This window comes from Daktulosphaira vitifoliae, unplaced genomic scaffold, assembly GCF_025091365.1.
Source record: "Daktulosphaira vitifoliae isolate Bord-2020 unplaced genomic scaffold, ASM2509136v1 Scaffold_1, whole genome shotgun sequence".
Taxonomy (NCBI): Eukaryota; Metazoa; Arthropoda; class Insecta; order Hemiptera; family Phylloxeridae; genus Daktulosphaira; species Daktulosphaira vitifoliae.
In genome coordinates, this window is record NW_026099572.1 from 74,110,710 (window position 1) to 74,132,038 (window position 21,329).

At 25.9% G+C, this 21,329-nt stretch overlaps 2 protein-coding genes and 1 long non-coding RNA gene across 7 annotated transcripts in view; 2 read left to right on the plus strand and 1 right to left on the minus strand.

The window, feature by feature from the left end:
• The first annotated feature begins 738 nt into the window (after nt 1–738).
• LOC126895426 (uncharacterized) lies at nt 739–3,840 on the plus strand. The gene is made up of 2 exons (XM_050667265.1): nt 739–1,380; nt 3,829–3,840. The coding sequence occupies exons 1-2, from the start codon at nt 739–741 to the stop codon at nt 3,838–3,840; spliced, it is 654 nt and encodes a 217-aa protein (XP_050523222.1).
• Nucleotides 3,841–3,865: 25 nt separating this feature from the next.
• On the minus strand, nt 3,866–14,724 carry LOC126897887 (phospholipase B1, membrane-associated-like). 5 transcript variants are annotated; one of them, XM_050671836.1, is made up of 9 exons: nt 14,644–14,724; nt 12,466–12,565; nt 10,829–11,028; nt 10,547–10,760; nt 10,123–10,349; nt 9,888–10,050; nt 8,880–9,037; nt 4,936–5,092; nt 3,866–4,193 (listed from the first exon to the last, which is right to left on the minus strand). In XM_050671836.1, exons 3-9 carry the CDS (start codon nt 11,021–11,023, stop codon nt 4,051–4,053), a joined length of 1,257 nt encoding a protein of 418 aa, XP_050527793.1. In that variant the 5' UTR covers nt 11,024–11,028; nt 12,466–12,565; nt 14,644–14,724; the 3' UTR covers nt 3,866–4,050. The 5 variants fall into 5 exon arrangements, with proteins under 5 accessions (XP_050527793.1, XP_050527806.1, XP_050527788.1 ...); XM_050671849.1 differs by lacking the exon at nt 10,829–11,028 and having other exon boundaries at nt 14,644–14,723; XM_050671831.1 differs by lacking the exons at nt 12,466–12,565; nt 14,644–14,724 and adding an exon at nt 11,243–11,466.
• LOC126898161 (uncharacterized) overlaps nt 10,123–21,329 on the plus strand; it is a 47,497-nt gene continuing 36,290 nt past the window's right edge. Inside the window, exon 1 of the long non-coding RNA XR_007702228.1 lies at nt 10,123–10,190. This is a non-coding gene — a long non-coding RNA (uncharacterized LOC126898161). The remainder of the gene's footprint in view (nt 10,191–21,329) is intronic.

Sequence of the window (21,329 nt, forward strand, 5' to 3'; positions counted from 1 at the left end):
CTGCATCAACGTATTTACGTAACGTAGTTACAATTCTACATTAGATCTACATTATTTTACATTCTATCTTTTAGTCACTCAGACTTTGAAGAAATATTATACATTTTATTTTGAAGCCTACCACTTTTTAATGATACAAAGATTTCAACACATAAAATGTATTGGTATTTGAATTATTTGTATTTTATTATATACCTTAACACATAAAAACTTGATTAGATTACATTGTGTCCTATTACTTATTGAAGCGTCATAACCTGGCTGGATAGAGTACAAGCATAATAATATTGTAGTCAAGGTTTTAACTATTTATAAGTGTTCTCTAATGTGTTTCTCTACTTGTCGACCAGCCTGTCTGATCTCTGCCACAGTGTGGGCAATCGGAGTATAGGACACTTACATAACTCATTACGCATTACTTACCTATATTTTTTATTATAAACCTTACACGTTTTAAAATAAATTTTTCCCTGTAGATAGGGGATAAGAATACTTCCAATGGCCCCTCTGCTAGTCGTAAGAGGCGACTAATGAGGTTGCGTCAAGTCAACAGCCGACGTAAAATTTTTCTCAGATAGTATAAGGTGTTCTGAACAAAACTTAGGCGAATTGTCCTATCTCAGATGTAGGCGGGGACAATAGGTGAGAGGGAATAAAGTAATTAAAAACGGAGAAGGCCTAAGGAATAAAGTGTTTGATACCAGCCCGACAAGTTGTGCAGTAGTTGTTTCATCAGTCATGTTTACAGGTCTACGCAACGCTTGTAGTGTAAACGGTGTAGGGATATCACCACTTAACTCTAGGCTGGACTCGTGTATAAGGGAGAAAGATAGATACAAAGGAAGAATAGGTACTTGGAATGTTGTAACATTAACTGGTAAAAGTAGAGAATCAGTAGAAGTATTGAAGAGGAGAAAAGTTAACATTTGTTGTGTGCAGGAAACTAAGTGGAAAAGGGACAAATGGAGGGAAATAGGTGAGGGTTATAAAATAATATACTCAGGTAAGTCTAGTACAAAGAATGATGTAGGAATAATAATGGACGAGGAGATGAAAAGTAAAGTAGTAGAAGTAACTAGAAATAGTGACAGAATTATAGTCGTAAAATTGATATTTGAGAAAAAAGTGCTGAATGTAATAAGTGCCTATGTACAACAAGTAGGATGTGATGAAATAGACAAGGAAGTGTTTTGGAGAGAGATGGATGAGGTAATGCAAGGGTGTCCTGACAATGAGAATGCGATGATAGGTGGAGATATGAATGGACATGTAGGTAATGAGAGGAGAGGATATGAAAGAGTACATGAAGGGTATGGTTTTAGTGGGAAGAATGAGGCTGGAAAAAGAATCCTGGATTTCGCAGTATCATATGATCTTGCTGTGATTAATACTTATTTTAGAAAGAGGGAAGAACATTGTATAACTTATAAGAGTGGGAGGAATAGATCACAGATCGATTATTTTATCTGAAAGAGAGAGAGCGTAAAGCGAGTAAAAGATTGTAAATACCAGGCGAGAGTGTAACTACACAACGTAGACTGATGGTAATGGAGTTGTGGTGTACTAGAAAGAGAATATATAAAAATAGAAGGAACACGGGTGAAAAATCTAAGATCCGATGGTAGAAATTGAAAGGGGAAAATGAAAAAGAGTTTGTAAAGACGGTAAAAGAGAGGACGGTGTGGAATGTGGAGGGAGACATAATTGATTTGTGGAATAGATATGTCGAATGAAAGAAGTATATATATAGCATTTATCATAAAATTTTAGAAATATAATATATAAAATCGAGAATTTTAACACAAAAATAGTATATTTTTGAATAATATAGCCATTTTCACCATAAAGACAACATTTTTTCTCATATTAAAGCGCATTACATAGTCTTTAATTTAAAATATATAGAGAAGTTTCAGTATTTCTCGAAAACTTTTGAAAGTTAAGTTGAAAAATTTCTACTTTTTTTACTCAAGTTTAAAATTTGACCCCTTTGTATGAAGGGATATAATTCGATTTAGAAAAAAAGTAGGTATAATAAAATGAGTATATAAAAAATATTAATGAAAATAAAAGAAGGCATAGTTGGATCAATTATAATGATATCTGACAGTGATTAAAATCACTATCATAAAAAACGCTTCGATGCAAATTTATAGATAGTGTTTAATTTTAAAAAATTGGTAAATTATTCCAAAAGCTACATGATCTGCTATTTTCTTATTAATATCCTGAATGAAAAAGGGATTATTAAAAAATATTATTTCTCATAAAAAAATTGTATTGTCCTTTTACACTTTTCAATAAGTTATAGCATTATAAAGTTAAAAATGTAAAAGATAAAATCAAGAATTTTCACACGAAAACAGCATTCGGTAGCCATTTTCCCCACGAAGACAAGTCCAGAAGTCAATTTTTTTTTTTCATAATAAAGTACATTACATTAGCTTTAATTTAAAAATATATAGAAGTGTCAGACTTTTCCAACCGGAAGATTTTCAAAAGTCAAGTTGAAAAAGTTCTACTTTCTATATGATTTTTTATGTTTATTTTTATGGCAACAAATGCTATTTTTGTGTGAAAATTCTCGATTTTATTTTTTACATTTTTAACTTTATAATGCAAATAATAACTTATTGAAAAGTATATGGATCAACCCATTTTTTTTATGAGAAATAATAATTTTTGATAATCCCTTTTTCATTCGCACATACTTTATCTAATCAAGATATTAATAAGGAACTAGCAGATCCTGTAGCTTTTGGAATAATACACCAATTTTTTAAAATTAAACACTATCAAAAGATTTGCATCGAAGCGTTTTTTTTTATAGTGATTTTAATCACTGTCAGATATCATTATACTTGATCCAACTATGCCACTTCACCATTGTGTTCGACCTTCCTGTGCTGGGTTTTTTTTATTAACTTTGATGACTGTTTTCACCATGAAAACAAAATTAAGTCCGAATTTTTTTTTTTTTAATATTTAAGTATATTACATAAGTTTTAATTTAAGATATATATAAAAGTGTCAGTATTTCCGGAACACTTTCAAAAGTTAAGTTGAAAAAATTAATTTTTTGTGAAAATGTTGTCATTTTGAATCCCCCCCTGTGGGCTGGTATAGGGTTGAATTTATAAAAAAAATATACCACAGCATCTATAAAAAAAAAAATCTACAGATTTGCATTGAAGCGTTTTTTACGATAGTGATTTTAATCACTGTCAGATATAATCTATACTGGACCCAACTATTCCATGTCTCCATTGTGCTGGGTTTTTTATTATAATAATAGTAACATATTTGAAATTTTCCACCATTTAAGGGAAACCAGTGAAAATTTTCAATTTTTAAAGTTTATGACCTCAACTAAATATGATTTGTGATTTTGTCGTATCTGAAAAAAATCGGTCCAATAGGAGCGAGAATTGGCCACAAAAAAAAAAAAAAATATATATCATGGTAAAATGAATAAGTTCTCAGATTCGTATCGTAGCTAAAAATATAGCAGCATACTTTTAGATGAAAGATATATAATTTTTATATTTTATAAAAAATTCAATAAATATTTAATGAAAAAGTTTAGGATATCATTTTTCATATAACTCCGTATGAGGAAAATTTAGATTTTAACATTGTACTAAATTACAATGTTTTTTTTGTTGTATTAATAACATTACAAGGAGTCAATTTCCTGATTAATATTTTCTGTGACACTAACAAACAATTGCAATAGAATTATTTTTTACTAATCATTTATTTCACATTGCATAGTGCAATTTTTAGTTATGTTATTTATGTTAAATGAAATTTTTGCTATCTAAATAGATGAAGTTCTAAATTGTTTGAATAATCAAAGTGTAAGTGAATATTGATATAATGTTTACTTTAATTTTTACAATATCAGCCTTATAAATTTATCTTTGATTGTTGAATAATACATTATTGAGTAATGTCAATGATTTTTGTTGGAAAATTTTTTATCATTAATTTAACCATTAAATTCAAGATTTTTTAAACAATAAATCTTTTTGTAAACATTACAAGAAATTAATTTCTTAAGCTATTTTTCCAAGTAGCGATAAATGGTGATTCATTTGTTGGGCATATCAACTGACCAATTTTTATATTATTATTTGTTTTTGCTTTTTTACCGATTGGCTCCATCATATTATTCCATAATAAAGTAGCAGCTAAAACAAAAAAAAAATTATTGAAAAAATGTGTTTTTTAAACTTTGAATATTATTATTTACTTTTTGATTTAAATATAGTTTAATATTTTTTAGATTGAATCTTTTGTAGTTACATAACACTTACATAAATATTTTATAAGCATATTATTAGCACTAAATAAGATATCCTAGAGAAAAAGTATTTGTATATAAGCGAACCTATTCTTTTTATTAAAAAACAGTCAACTAGAGATGGAACAAAACGTTTATTTAATTATAGAAGATAAATGGTCAGAACAAATTTTTTACAAGCATTTTAAAAACTTTAGTTGAAAAAGTTAAAATTTTGTACAAGAAGTTGCTATTTTTAATTTTAAGTTGCTCTTACTGTGAGCAGGTTAATGGTATAAAAAAATTTATGTAACTTAAGAAAGAGAAATACCTTAACTGTTTATACAGGGTGTTCAGTATGAAGGAAAAGGATTTCTATTGTTCTATTGTTTGCAACCATTTACCTGTTTTCTTACTAACTAAACACTCTGTGTATAAATTAACATTTTTTGATTCGTTCATATTTAAAAATGTTATTTTTTAAGAAAAAAAAAATTAAAAAATGTCAAAATAGTAATTTTGGGAAGATTTTTAGCTTCGATGCGAAGCTAAATGAAGTTAAGAAGACTTAAGTTTTCTTTATATTTCTTTTACGAAGGTATTGAATAATAAAAATTAATTTAGTATAACATATTATGAACACAAATTACCCAATGCATATCCTTTTTGACTAAGATGAAAACAATCGGATGCTAGGTAAGTTGTATCTTTTGTTTTCATTTTATTTAAAGGAATAGATACATTTCCAGTTATAGGTTGAAGTATTACAGTAAAATTCTCATTTCTTTTAAACTCGGGATTTTCAGCCTGGAACGCAAAAGTACAAGTAAATATAGGTACTTTATTAACTTTCTTAGAATAAATAACATTCACATTTTACCAACCAGCCAAAAACACTTATGTACAAATTAATCTGACAAGAACGAATTCGTTTTTGTAACTATGAACTAACTAGAACTATGTAAAACATAAATTGTTAAGTAAAGTACCTCAGTATTTTACTAAGTAAATGGTATACAGAGTGGAACAGGTCTAACTGACAACTCATATAACTTATGATCGACATAAAATATTATAATTTTTTTTAATCAACTTTTCAAATATAGAACTATATTTAAAATATTTTTTATGTTATTTTTCGCAATTATAAAAAATATTTTACAAATTAATGTTTTTATTAAAATTAATTTTAAGATTTGAAGATAACCATTTTATAGGTAAAGTTTAAAAGAAAAATTGTAATACTAAAAATTCTTATTTTAATTTTGTAGTTACGTTTTTACAGCATTTTATTAAATTTTGATTTTTTTTCGATTTTTATATGGTATCAAATGTTATTTTTTAATATATATTTTTTTAACTTTTGAGGGATACTCATTCAAAGTATCTTTATAAAAGTGATTTCCTAATCATTATTTCAACAAAATTAAGTTGGTTTATGAAACTTTGTTATATTTTTTTAGAGAGTTTAATGTTGCTATCATGTTGATAAATGAACAACTATGAAAGTTGATAAATTAACTTTTGATATTATCAAAAGCATTAATCTATATTCAACTTGAATGGCCATAAAAAATCTAATCACATATTCAACTCTTTCATTAAGGGCTTGTTATTATCCTTTTCTTAATTGACTTAAAGGTTATACGTGAAAACCATTGTATTGATAAAAGATAAAAAATTTGTCTTCTTCAAATCCTAGTATAAGTTTGCTTAAAAAATGACTAAGCGAATCATGAATAACTGTACACAAATAGTTTTTAATTATTAATGGTTTTATCAAAAATGCAATAATTATGAAATTATTAATTTACCGATTGTTTTCATCATTTACCGTTTGTATTTATTGCAAAGTGCGTCCAATCAAGTTATTAACTAAAAAATTGAAGAGTAAAAATATGAAAATTAAATATTTATGTACATCAGTTATAAAATGAAAATGTCTGTTTGTCTGTGATTGGCTTTCATATGAGTTAATGACAGAAAATATAGTGATTAGACTGAATAAAATAATATAGCTTTCAAAAAACAATTTTTGCTTATTTATAAAAAAAATTTATTCAATTAATAAAAAATCGTGCTATTATGATGAGGAAAAAACTTAAATTATAAAAAACTGTAGCACAGTGGGACAGTTGGGACAATTATCTGATATTGATTAAAATGATAATCATAAGAAACACTTCGATGCAAATCTGAAGATAGTGTTTAATTTTAAGAAATTGGTGGATTATTCCAAAAGCAAAATTAAATCCAATTTCCTTCATTATTCCTAATTAGTTTTATTAGTTTTATATGTTTTATAAGTATAATACATGAATAAATATCTATTATAGCAATTCAATGTATTATGAAATTGGTATAAAATAATTTTGTATTGTAATTTTCATGGAGATATTATAAAAAATTATAAAGTAGTTGTTATTAAGTCACATAAACTTTAATTTAACATATGTTTGATGCTCGAAGTATGTCTGGAACATTTTCAAAAATAAAGTTGAAAAAGTTTACTTGTATGAAAAAATTGCTATTTTGAATCTTACCCTCTGGTCAGATATATGGTTAGATATTTAAAAAATTTACACCAAATCAAAGGGTAATACCTAAGATAATTATATAAAACCAATGATTTTGTTTTGTTCATTATTAAAATAAGTTATTGCCATTTTAAGAAAAATAAGTTGAAAAAATGTCAAAATTTACAGATTTTAAAAATAGTAATTTTTTCCTCCATTTAAGGGGAACGAGGGAAAATTTTTAATTTTTAAAGATAATGTTGGCTAGATATGATATGTGTTCTCTTGACATTTCGACAAAAAAAATCGTTCCAGTGAGGGCTGAGAAAAAGTGGCAACAGACACAAAAAAAAAACACATCATATTAAAATTAATACCTTCTTAGTTTCGTGTTGAAGCTAAAATTAGTTAAAATCTATTTTTCTTTAATATACAACGTATAAAAATTTAATGAGATATTAAAAATTTACAGAATAAAAATAAGAAACATTTTGTGTTTGACATCTGATTATACCTCTCAATTGATCAAACTCAACAAAATAAAATTTAATCATTTCATTTAACAAAATCAAATTTCAACAAATACTGGAAAAAATTTTAACTTCTAAAATGTATTAAATAAGAAGCAAATTAAGTCAAATAAAATATTATCTTCAAATAAGACATACACTTGTCTAGCCAAAACAAATTCGACCACCACCATTACTCTACCCACTACTCTACATAAAAAAACCAACAGACATCCAAAGGAATTTACTGATTCCAACCTATTGAAACAATAAACCAGTTAACAAATGAAGGTGACACCTTTATAACGTATAAGGGATGAATTGAAAAAATATCTACTAACTAATATAACATTTAATAAATCGAGAAATAAGTAAAATTATGATTTCCAGAAAAATTGAGGCTGGTCGAGTGGGTGATTCAATATGTGACTACCTTCTAGATATGCTAGGGAAAATTGTCGAAAAACTTTAAAAAAATGACTATAATCTCTCTTAACAATGGTGATCGTATAAGGCACAATATTACACTTCAAAAGTTTCTCTATCATAGACTTAACAATGGCATCTTTATCATTAGGAGGCACACTGAATTGGATAATTCAAACATTATATAACTTAAACTATTTTTGAACATTGAAACATTGTTTAGAATTTTATCACGTGGTAAATAATTTACTTGTTACTCAAGAATTTGACTCTAATAAACATGGTCTTCCCTCCAATATAAATAAAATAGTTAAAACATACACCAAATAATCACCGAAACCACAAAAAATGGAACAGGCGAAAATTTAAACAACTCTTTAAATTAAAAATCCCTGATAGGATAAGGAGTGTAAATAAGCAATTAAAAAAATATAAAAGTACTTAACCGTTTGTGAGTACAGCTCGTCCGCCTACTTTTCATACCTACTATATGTATTAAAATGTTTATAACTAAGTAAGTACTTACACTTAAATTGTTTAAATTTAAATCAAAATTCATAATGTCCACGATGAAATATCATTCAACTTTAACAATATAAAAACATTCGAGCATATGTCAGCAATTCCCCTCTGTTTAGAATAAGATCACTCAAAATAACTCTAATTTCCGGATAATAAATCCAAATTATCAACTCTCTTAGTATCACAGAACTTGAGTCATTAATTTAATCATAATTGGACAATATTTTATAATATGTAATAATTTTAATAAAACGTAAACATAAGAATGTTCAGTAAGTAATAAAGCGAATTTTTATTGTTCTCATTATAATATAATAATTGACCTGTTTCCTTTATTTTTGAGCACTCTGCATAGTAGGTTAAAGAACATGGTTATGAAGCTTATACATACATTAAAAAATAAATAATCTGCGAAAATAGAATGAATGTATTTTAATATTAAAAATTGATAATTTAATGAATGAATAACAATAATTCAGCAAATATTAAACTATAAGACTAAAAGAAATTTCTGACTTCCTACATTAGAATATATACTACAATTACTAATCAACTAAAATAAAAAAAAAATTAAGAAAATGTGTAGTATACCCTAAAAGTTTATTTATAAAACAAGCTTACGATTTTTTTTTCAACTTCTTTGATTTTTTCAATAACTTGTGAGTAAAGAATTTGCTTTGATTTAAATAACTTATTCAAATAACATGGACATTCCAAAATATTATTAATGAAGTGACATTGTTGAGGCCTTTTCATGTTTAGAAAAAATGTATCCAAGTCTAAAAAATATATAAATGTAAATTTTATGTGATATTGTAGTTGGACATTTAGATTTAGACATTTTCTTTGTTATAAAAATTGTTGGCAATAAATTATTACATCAGATTAGACAATTTTTAAGCTAAAAACTTAGTAGTTTTCGTTCAATAGCAATGTTACCATATATAATATTTTTACATATAATTATTCATATAATCTTTGATAATAACATAATTAATATTTTAAAATAACTCGTGTGCCGAATAGAATTAAATGGTGACATAGTGTATAACTAATTGGAAAAACCTTTAAAAGAATTGGTTTTAGTAGGGTACTCTAGCGGGATTTTTAAAACAAATAATTTGAGGTTCCGGTTAAGTTCTGAGTTCTTTATTTTCTTTATCGCAAATGATTTTTAATCGTTTCTTAAAGGTTTCTTTTAAAACCCTGATATAAATACACTTTCGACTAATATGCAAAAGCTGATAAGCCACAAAAAATGTTTTTGAGAGTTGTTAAAATTTGTATAGAAAAGAATATTTTATATTGTGTGCTAAATAATTACAAGTTAAACTCATAGATTGTCTTTTACACTTTAAAAAGGTTTTTATAAAACAATATTAAAATTTTATAATAGTGATGAAAAATTGATTAAATCAGCTTTTAGAAAATATCCATAGAAATATATACTGCTTGTCTTATTACAATTAAAATAATAATTATTTATTTGCAAAACCAATAATCTAATTATATGAAAAGTTCTCAAATATACTATGTACATTTCATAGAAATTTGAAAATATAAGTACAAAAAGTTCAGATTTTTATTTAAAAATGACATAATAAATAATATATTCTAAAATACACTTACTAATAGTTGATAGGAGATGAACCATAGTCCTCGGTAAATTATTTTTTATAAATTGAAGTGATTTCATATATTGATTTCTAAAATTTCTTATGAATGTTGATATATTAGAACTGATACAAACCCCGCGACAAATAGTGTTTGCACCAATGTGAATAGTAATAAGCTAAAAACAGTAATTTTATTAAAGATATTCATTTTTGTTTTATTATAATTATTTGATCATTATCATTCGTACCTTCCAGTCTTGGTTAAAATTAACTTTATTACTCATTTTCATACGATTTATAAGATTTTCTGTCATAGGTAGTAAATCATCAATTTCAGAAGCCGCTTCCGCGGCATTAAATTGTTTTTTAATGAATTTCGACATTGATGTACCAAGAGCATAGCCGAACAAATTAGGATTGAATTCTTTTATTATATTTGGTATTGTTAAATATTGTCTCCATGATTCATGTCCTCCTATAAAAATAAATATGATTTAGTACACTGAATATTAAATTATATACACATAATTTTAATGTCAGTCTTCCGGTATTTTTTAAGACAAATATTGTTTTGATCATATTTATGTTAATTAGATTTTTAACATTAAATTATCTAAAATTTTTATCACTTATGTTGTTTTAATTCCCTTCTAATGTAAAAGAAAAAAATACCTCCTATCCAAGACACTCCTTCCTCTGGAATAAATATTTCCAATAAAGTGTTTGTAAATGTTCCCATCCCAACAGCTAGTGAATCACCTATTGCTCCAATAACATCTATATCTCCCGGTCTTAACTGATGTACACTATTAGGTCTTTCTATTGATCTAGTATTATTCGTATCACATGGAAATTTCATTTCTTTTGGAAAAATTGGTTGCATTCTCTGGATTTAAAATTTAATTTTAAATAAAAAGATTAGAAATAATAATTATTATCTTGAATCATAATTACATTCATTTTTCGTAACAATTCAGGATTTCTAGGTAATGTGGAAAATATCCTATTACTTAGAGGTGAAACTATGTATTTGAAAATTTTTACCCCAGGAGAAAATTTGTTATTTGAAGTATCAAATAGTTCATAATCTGATTGATTAGTTTTGTAATTTATTGCTACAATATATTCGATTGCACTTAAAATAAACATCCAGACTATAAAAATAATTTATTACAACTCATTATGAAATATGTTAAATTTTAAATATGTTTAAAGGACACCATAACACATTTAATACTACTTCTAAAATTTTTTTTTGAGTGAAAAATTGATTATTTTATTGACGAGTAATTGTTTTGACAATTAAAAAACAAAAATTAGTTTAAATATTATTTTAATTTAATTGTGTAGTACTTAAAAGTTATTTACGAAATAATGCACGTAGAAATGTCTTCATTGTCAATCTTTTCTCAAAACTTTATTTTTTACCAATTGCTTAATTTTTAAAATAGTATTGAGTGTTTAAAAATGTATAAAGAAATAGAGAAATCTTATATTTGAGCTTAATATTTTTCAGGTTTAAAATAATTTAATAACTTAAAATTTTTTAATGAAAACACAATTTTTAACTGTCTTACAAATAAATAAGTCACTGTTCGATAACAACTATTGAATTAATATTTTAAGAGATGTCAGCGTTTTTATATCAAGTCGGTATGACTAAAGTGGCTAATAAACACCTTGAAATAAAAATTAACAATCCCCTTCCTTAATTTCGAGTTATTATAATAAAATGTTAATGACTTTCCAAAATACCGATTTAAAAATTGTGGAAAATCGACAAATTTTTTAGGTAGATCACTTTCTTATTTTTATACTAGTTAATATATTTCTTTAAAAAAAATAAAAGTTGATATAATTTTAAAGGAGTAGAAAAGGATCAATTTTTTTTGAAAATTTTAAATTACAGGATAATATTCTACATGCTATAAGTTATCTGGATCCTCTAACAAAAACCTAAATATATCATTAAATTTTTTCATCATTTTCAGTTATAATGTCTTTATTCCTTTAATGAATTCACATAAGTACTAGATATTTTTTTAAATGTTAGTATACATAAAAACCTAATTTGTCGTTACTACAATCTGTTGCACTAATATTTCTAATTGTTTCTAATATATTGTGGCACCGTTACCATATTTCTTCATGATAACCATTTTTTTCTGTTTTGCTGATATACATGTCATACAATATACATACCACAAGTAAGATGGAAAAATTTTAAATCTGACCAAAATTTCACCCGCTAAAAGTTCATGCGCATTGTTTTTAGTAAGATATAATTTTACTTTGTTCATCACAATTTTGTTTAAATTCTATGTTAATTTTTGTAGTTTTCATTAATTACGTGGTATATAAAGATTGTTTGTAATGATTATTAAATTTTCTTTTGTTCCTGTGTTGTTTCGAATAATAAGTACATTTATGAAGTATAATTGTGAATATATCTAAGTTTTTATAGTAATTTTATTATTTAATTTACAAATGGGACTAATTTTCTGGTAAACTGCTTTTGAAGTATACTTTTTTTATACAATAAATACCGTGCCCGGTATAGCCGGGTACTCCAACCGTAATCAGTGACTTACCTGTAAGGACAGTCCGAAGGGCTTAACATTTCATAGGCTTGTGAGGCTCATTGACCTTACGTATAACCCAGCCGGATTTGAAGCAGAGTGTCATCTAGGCCTAGTATTATAACATAATTTAAAAACATTAATACAATGTTCTAGACTCACGTAAGAACAACATGGAAATATTTATTCAAATTTTATATTTTCAAAATGTATTAAGAATTTTAAATTGTTATTTGGGCTAGTTACTATCACGATTATTAAATTATTCTAGATTTTAATATTTTATTTAAAATCTTAGACTAAAAACCCATATTTTTAAAATTGAAATATTTTCAATCATCCTTAAGAATTTTCAGAAAATTTTAATGAAAATAAATGTTTTAAGCTTATATTACTAATAATGCTTAACAAAATTTTAGTTTTTTTGTGATTTAACATCACTCTGTTTGATAGCACTGATATTTTATGTATTGTTTTTACTGATGTTTTTTTATTCTCATATAAACTAATTATAGCATTAAATATGAAAATTAATTTTCATATTCTTTGGACATTTAATTATTACAATGACAATTATGGATAAATAATATTTTAAATTACAGTAAGTAATTCTTTATGATTATTTATAATTTCTTTTTTTCCTATATGAATGACCTTGGGTAACAAAAGAAATTGTGCAAAAGTTTCTTTATTAATTGGGACCAATACCATTTGAATAATAATTTAAGTTACTTTCTAAATTAATAAACCAATCAATAGAGTTATATATCTTAATATTAACATAAATGAATTTACATTAGATTAATGAAAAAATCAATAAATATTAAGCGTATGTGAAATATTATTTTTCAAACCTTGAAATAAGTTATTCATAAATGGAATAATAAAAGGCAATTGATGATATTACAATATTTTAAACTAAGAGTGAAAAACGTATTATTTTGCAATAAACACAACACGTGATTTATGAACTGTTAATAATAAATTATGTTCTCCTTATAATATCTACTATAAATATTTACGATATTTGCTTTTCTCCCATTTAGAAATTGTGGCTATTGTATTAATATTAAAAGTTTACTCACAAAGCATTTTACAATCAATTGTAAAATTGTAAATTGTAAATTCCATTTGTATCAGAATTGAGAAAAAATATTTTTTTTTTTAATAAATAATTGGTTTTAATCTTTTTAAATAGGATTAAAATGTTTTAAACATGATATTATGTTTTAAATTTTATTTATTCAAGTTTAAAAAAACCCAGCAAAGGGGGGTCGTGGCACAGTGGTGACGTGGCATAGATGGATCAAGTATAATGATATCTGACAGTGATTAAAATCACTATAAAAAAAAAACGCTTCGATGCAAATCTTTAGATAGTGTTTAATTTTAAAAAATTGGTGGATTATTCCAAAAGCTACATGATCTGCTAGTTCATTATTAATATCCTAATTAAGATAAAGTATGTCGAATGAAAAAGGGATTATTAAAAAATATTATTTCTTATAAAAAAATAATGTTGATCCATACACTTTTAAATATGTCATAGCATTATAAAGTTAAAAATGTAAAAAATAAAATCGAAAATTTTCACACAAAAATAGCATTCGGTAGCCATTTTCAGCGTGAAGATAAAATAAAGTCCGAAATTTTTTTTTACTATAATAAAGTATATTACATTAACTTCAATTTAAGATATATATAAAAGTGTCAGACCTTCCAGAACATTTTCAAAAGTTAAGTTCAAAAAGTTAATTTTTTGTGAAAAAGTTGTCATTTTAAATCCCACCTTGTGGGCAGGTTAAGGGTTAAATTTATAAAAAAAATATACCAAAATAAAGGTAATGATATTATAAATTTATATAAAAAAAAATTATATTGATATGTTTATTTTTGAAAAAGTTATGGCACTTTTAAGTAAAAAAAATTTTAAGCAATCGTTTAAAATGATAGTATAAAAATATTAAACAAAACGGTGTTTAATTAATTTAGATGTTTATAACATGTTTTAATTATAGAGCTTAAAACATAATGATTCACATATCTCAACCTTGATTTTCATGGTATTTTAATAAAAAAATTTGTGATATTTATTAAATTAGACTATTTAATATTTAATTAAACATTTTTAACTAATATTTTAAGTATATTTGAATTGACAAAATGTCTTATAATAATTGTATAAGTTACTTTTACTAGTTAATCCTTAATATATAATGAAAAAGCATTTTCAGGTCACGAGACGTTCATTTCAAAATTTTAAAACGATTAATTTATATGTATTTTCTATTCATTAAGTACCTATAGTATTAAGACTCATTGACAGTCTTTTTGACTATATAAATATTAGTACAAGTAGGTACAGTTAAATACGAAAATAAACAGTAATTTGGTACGCATATTTCACACAAACAGATGTTTTAAATATTATAATAATACTCATTATGATTCAAGGTTATTGAAAATACTTAATTATATTGAATATTTTGAATGATTCGGAAATAATAAATAAATTATTTTTTGACTATTAAATAAGAGCTCTTGAAACTTTTAAGTCATTAGCAAATATAGTATAAAACATTAGTGAGATAGTATCATCAGCAAAGGAAAACATTTATAAATCAACAAATGATAAATAGTGATGATTTACTATTTACAAATTTATATGTTAGGATTACAATCAAAATATGAAGATGAGATTGAAATCAATTATAAGCCACAAAAAAATATCCTAATGCTTTGAAAAAATATCGATATTCTTTTAAAAAAACTTTCATTTTAATATCACATTTAAATTTGAACTCATTCAAGTATGTCAAAATTTAATTTTTATTGTCTTAAAATATAGTCGGAAAATGGACAATTTATTTTTCCCCCAATTACAGAGAACGAGGGAAATTTTTACAGGATAATAGGGTAATGTTTTCGGCTAGATACGATTTGTGGTCTTTTGACGTATCCTTGTAAGAAATCGGTTCAGTGAAAGCTGAGAAAAAGTGGTAACAGCATAGAAAAAAAAACCTCATAGTAAAATTAATACCTTTTCAACTTCGCATCGAAGCTAAAAAATTATGTTTTTGATTGTATTATTGATTGTTATCCATCAATGTATATTAAGAACAATCTAAATATTGTGATCTCTAATCTTAGACAACTGGTAGAGATGGTTTTTGTTTTCATTATGAGTTAATATTTCATTATAATCTTGAATAACTTTAACGCCTCTCTCTGCTATATCGTTTTTCAGTGAGAGATGAGAAAAAGTATGTGCTTTAGTGGAAATACTAATGTATTGTTGGAGTGGAAGAGGCCTCCTTTCTAACACCCAATCGAAGTAAATGACGAAGCACTAACTAGTTATTAATTAAGTAAATTAAATGATCTTTAAATCAATCTATTGCTTTACCGTTATTTTCTCAGATTATTAATTCTAAATAATTGTGTTAATATCAATTTAATTACTTTGTGTTATAATTTCAAAATGTTTTATGACGTTAAAAAAATAACTAACGTCTTTTTCAATGATTGCTTTATAGATTTCCAAATTTTCAGAAAAATAGATAAATGAATTTAGTTAGTTTGAGAAAATAAACTGGATAAAAGTATCCTGAATTCTATATTGAATTTAGAGCTTCAAAAGTCGAAAATAGCCGCTCGCTCACCGGCTTGCTAGCTGACGGATGTACAAACAAAACTAAACCTTTTTATATTATTTTTAATTACCTCCATCATGGGATGTAAGATTAGATGCATATTATACAATTATCAATTTAACATATATATATATGGAATAAATAATGTACAACAGTGTATATGTTATGACAAATAAATAAATAATTTGTTTGTATACAAGTAATATAAAATACAAATATTAAATTTTCCATTGATAAATGTAATATGCGTATTACAAGACTTTGGGCATATTACGACATCAATTTACCCTATTTATTATTATTATAAAAATATAATGCAATCTTTACAACCATACTTATCTTGATATTCAGATTAACTCGTTGATAAATGATGAATTGTGATACTTTTTGATGTCATCAATATATACATATACAGGGTGGCTAAGCATTCACTGACAACTTAAATAACTTTTCATTTAGCTAATATTTTTTTTTTTAATAACAGTTATACGTTAGGTCTATAATTATATCATAAAAATTAATATTTTTACATTTTATTAAAAATATTAATTATTTCTAAATTTTAAATAAAATGTAAAAAACAAAACCAAGATTTCTATTTTGTAGAGTATATTTTAAGAAAAATGTTGGTAAAAAAATACCTTATTAATATTCATTAGTAAATAGCCTATATAGTTTTAAAGTTTGTGAAAATTTGAATTTTCATGTGATATTTAACGGTATTAAACATTGAAATACGTGTTGAGATGTACAGAAGAAAAGTAAGGTAAGTAGTTTTATCCCTTTTGAGATAAAACTACTTATTAAATAATAGGTATTGTTGTTGTTTTTATTTGAATTAAATATGGCCATTAGAATATTAATCATTTTCATAGAAAAATCCGGTTAGATTCCGGAAATACTGACCCTTTTATATACAGGGTGGCCCACCACTCACTGACAACTTAAATAACTTTTGATCCAGTTAATATTTTTAGCTGATTTTTTTTTTAAATATTAGTTAGACGTTAGGTCTATAGCTATATCTCAATAATTAATTTTTTTACATTTTATTAAAAATATTAATTATTTTTAAATTTTAAATAAAATGTAAAAAAAAAATCTAAGATAGCTATTTTGTAGAGTAGAATTTAAGAAAAATTTTAGTAAAAAAATATCTTATTAATATTCAGTAGTAAATATTCTGTAGCGTTTTGAAGTTTGTGAAAATTTGAATTTTCATGTACTATTTTACGGTATTAAACATTGAAATACGTATTGAGAAAAGGACAGAAGAAAACGCTATCTTTTCATGATTACTGTGTATACATATGATGATAGTGTGTATACATTACAAACTTGGCATAAATACCATGATAAGAAATTAGATAAGGCAATTATTACTTATCACTCTCATTCAAAAGTATATTGAAAAGATAGCGTTTTCTTCTGTCCTTTTCTCAATACGTATTTCAATGTTTAATACCGTAAAATAGTACATGAAAATTCAAATTTTCACAAACTTCAAAACGCTACAGAATATTTACTACTGAATATTAATAAGATATTTTTTTACTAAAATTTTTCTTAAATTCTACTCTACAAAATAGCTATCTTAGATTTTTTTTTTACATTTTATTTAAAATTTAAAAATAATTAATATTTTTAATAAAATGTAAAAAAATTAATTATTGAGATATAGCTATAGACCTAACGTCTAACTAATATTTAAAAAAAAAATCAGCTAAAAATATTAACTGGATCAAAAGTTATTTAAGTTGTCAGTGAGTGGTGGGCCACCCTGTATATCTTAAATTAGAGTTTATGTAATGTACTTAAATACTTTTTTTCAAATCTCGCTGTACCGATTTCTTTCAACGAAACGTCAAAAGATCACAAATCGTATTTAGTCGAATACATTATCCTCATAAATAGAAAAAATTTCCCTCGTTTCCCGTAAATGGGGGAAACCTCCAAAAAATTATAAATGTAAAAATCGCTAATTTTCCAAATTTTTTCTATTTTTTTTACTTAAAACTGCTATAAGTTTTTCAATAGTGACCAAATCAATATAATTCTTTTTAACTTTTTCAACTTAATTTTTGAAGGTATTCCAGAAATACTGACACTTTTATATATACCTTGAATTAAAGCCTATGTAATACACTTTATTATGGGTAAAAAAAAATTTCGGATTTTATTTTGTTTTTATAGTGAAAACTAACATCAAATTTAATAAAAAAAAATACGATTTTTGTAAAAAAATTCTTTTTTATTTTTTTAACTTTATAATGCTATGACTTTTTGAAAAATGTATGGATCAATATAATTTGTTTTTATTGATGCATGATGTCTTTACCTATCATTCGGTTTATTTTTTTTATAAATCTGACCCTTTAACTGCCCACAGGGGGGATTCAAAATGACAACTTTTGGGACGTGTTCCAAGACCGTCTCCCCCGTTTACTTGAAATGTAATTATATGTTGGTTGTGAATATTCTACTGGAAATGTGCTATGAATAGTGGTTCGTTCTTTAATCCGATGTGTCCCACTGTCTTGCAAGTAAAGACCAAACTACAAACAGTTTGTTAGCTTAGGGCATACGGTCAGCTAGAATAGTAGTATACCATGTTTGACACTAATTGATCGCACGAAGGCGTTCATCTCATTTCCTCATATGAAGTTGTTGATGTAAATTTTTTTTTGTCTTATTTTTTTTATTTTCTGTCCCATATAATTTGTAGACGAGGATTATTGACCAATCGGCTTTTTGACTCGTATTGACTTAATTGTTATTAACTGTATTTTATGTTTCATGTTTTGCTTAAACCGTATGATTTCATTCAACGCATTATCTGACTTCTTGATATTAACTAAAAGTATATCTGTATGATTCATCTTTTTATACTCGCCTTTTTTGATGAATGCAAAAAGCCCATAACGATATCGACTATTGTTGAGGTAATCATCTTTGATTATATAAATGAAACTATACCGTCTTTCAGTCTAATATTGCAACACATAGCTATAATTTTCCTAAAACTCATATGACTGGAACAATGATCTTCATAAACATATTTGAATATTGTTTCATCTTGTTTGTATAGTATAATCATATTAGTGTTATCTCTTATCAGTTGTTTAGAAATTCTAGAATACGTATATTTTAGGTAAAAAATGTCAGCACTATTATGTCACCCTCAAAAAAAATAAGATGTCATATGAATTTGTTTTTCACAAATTACATCATTGAAAATAAACATAAAATTTGCTTCTAATTTTTCGAATGGAGGTATGCCTTCACTAAAGGTAAACAAAGATAATTTTACCACATTCTCCTTAATTTCACTTAATAATTTATGTTGATCCGGAATTTTCGTGTAAACATATAAGTCTTAAACCTCAGACTATTTTCCTCCATTAATAATTTAAACACAATACTTGTTTTACCACAATTTGATAGTCCACATATAATGCATGTTATTGTATTGGGTAACCGTGACACATGTTTAAAATCGATAAGATCTATAATATCTGCGACATTATCGACTGGTAGTGTATATTTCATTAAAAAACATTATTAGCGCACCTTATTACTCGTCAAGCGAATAAATATAAATGATTAAAAAAGTCATAATACTCATCAGTTATAAATTGAAAATGGTGCAAACTAGACGTGCGGCGAAGCGAAGTGTAGGATGTGATACTGTTAATTCAATAATTAATCGATTATTGATTGAAATACATATTCCAAGTTATTAGTATTGCGGACCAGGCACAAAACTTTATAAAAATCTAGCACGTGGTGACCCTAGAATAAATAAACTCGATGTAACGAGTCGTGAACATGTTATTGCGTACGCAAGAATAAATAATTTATCAGAACGTCATTTGACTGATTACGAGGTAGAAAAACGCGCATGGGACAACGTAAAAGTGAACGATAGTTTATTTGGAGAAAAAACTGTTGCTTATACTGTAACAAATACTATGAAAGCTAAATGAAAAATTAGAATGACCTTTAGTGGTGTATTCCGAGTTGGACATAAAGCTATACGTAATTCAAAAGATATTAACAGTGTGGCAAACTTAGCATTAGTGGCTGTTCCTGTTGCTATAAAAAAAACAATTATTTAAAACACTTCGCGCTATCGGAGTATCTAAATTTGGTGGTGTGATATCACTCATTCCTATTTTTTATTTATTTCAGCTTTAGGATTGTTGGCTGGTGGAGTATCGAGTATTGTATGAGCTGCACACGAAGTCTGAAAAAACATCGATTCGTATAAACTAGTGAAAATCAGCAATGAAATCGAGTGGAAGGTTTTTTTTGAAACACTAAAGAAATTAATATCGACAATACTCAAACGACTTGCACTTAGCGATTGAGATATTATAAAATATGTTGAGACAATCGGAATCAATCATTTTTGCAGTGTTTTGTCAAGAGATAAGTTGCCTGTCAAACTGAAATTATACGAGAGTGCAGTTTTAATTTGAACATTGATCATGGAAAAGGTACGCATTGGGTAGCGTATTTAAAGAAAATCAAGGACGTGGTGTATTTCGACTCTTTCGAAAATTTACCACCTCCGCTGAAACTTGAAAACAATTTTTACTGGATTGCGCGCGAAATATAATTAGTCTTAAAACCAATTAATATCGTTACTGACTAACTAAAAAGACTCAGAAAACTGAAATATTACGAAAACAGGGATATAATTAAAGTATGGTGTCATAACAACTGTGAAAATAGCGAAATAAGTTTTTATTATTGATGTTATTTCGCAATGGAGACTCTCTTTAAATCAAAAACGATATCAAAAAAAGTCAAAGAAAAACTTTATATAAGCTACATAAGACAGTACTGGCTTCTGCATGTGCCACATGGTGTATAACTAAAAGTGACGAAGAGAAATTGAGAAGATTCGAAAGGAAAATCTTAAGAAGAATTCATGGTGCAATATATAATACCGAAATACAACAATGGGAACTGAGATCAAATGCCCAGCTTGAAAACTTTTACAAAAAGGAAAATATTGTGTAATATATTAAAAGTATAAGAATGTAATGGACCAGACATGCGTGGCGAGCAGACGAATGCCTAATAAAAGAAATAATGACTTGTAAGATAGCGGGGAGGAGACCAAGTGGCAGTCCACAAAAAAGATAGATAGACAGCATAAATGAGATATGGAATGCGATGGTCCTAGAAGATGGGGTGGATTGGAAAGTTCTAGCG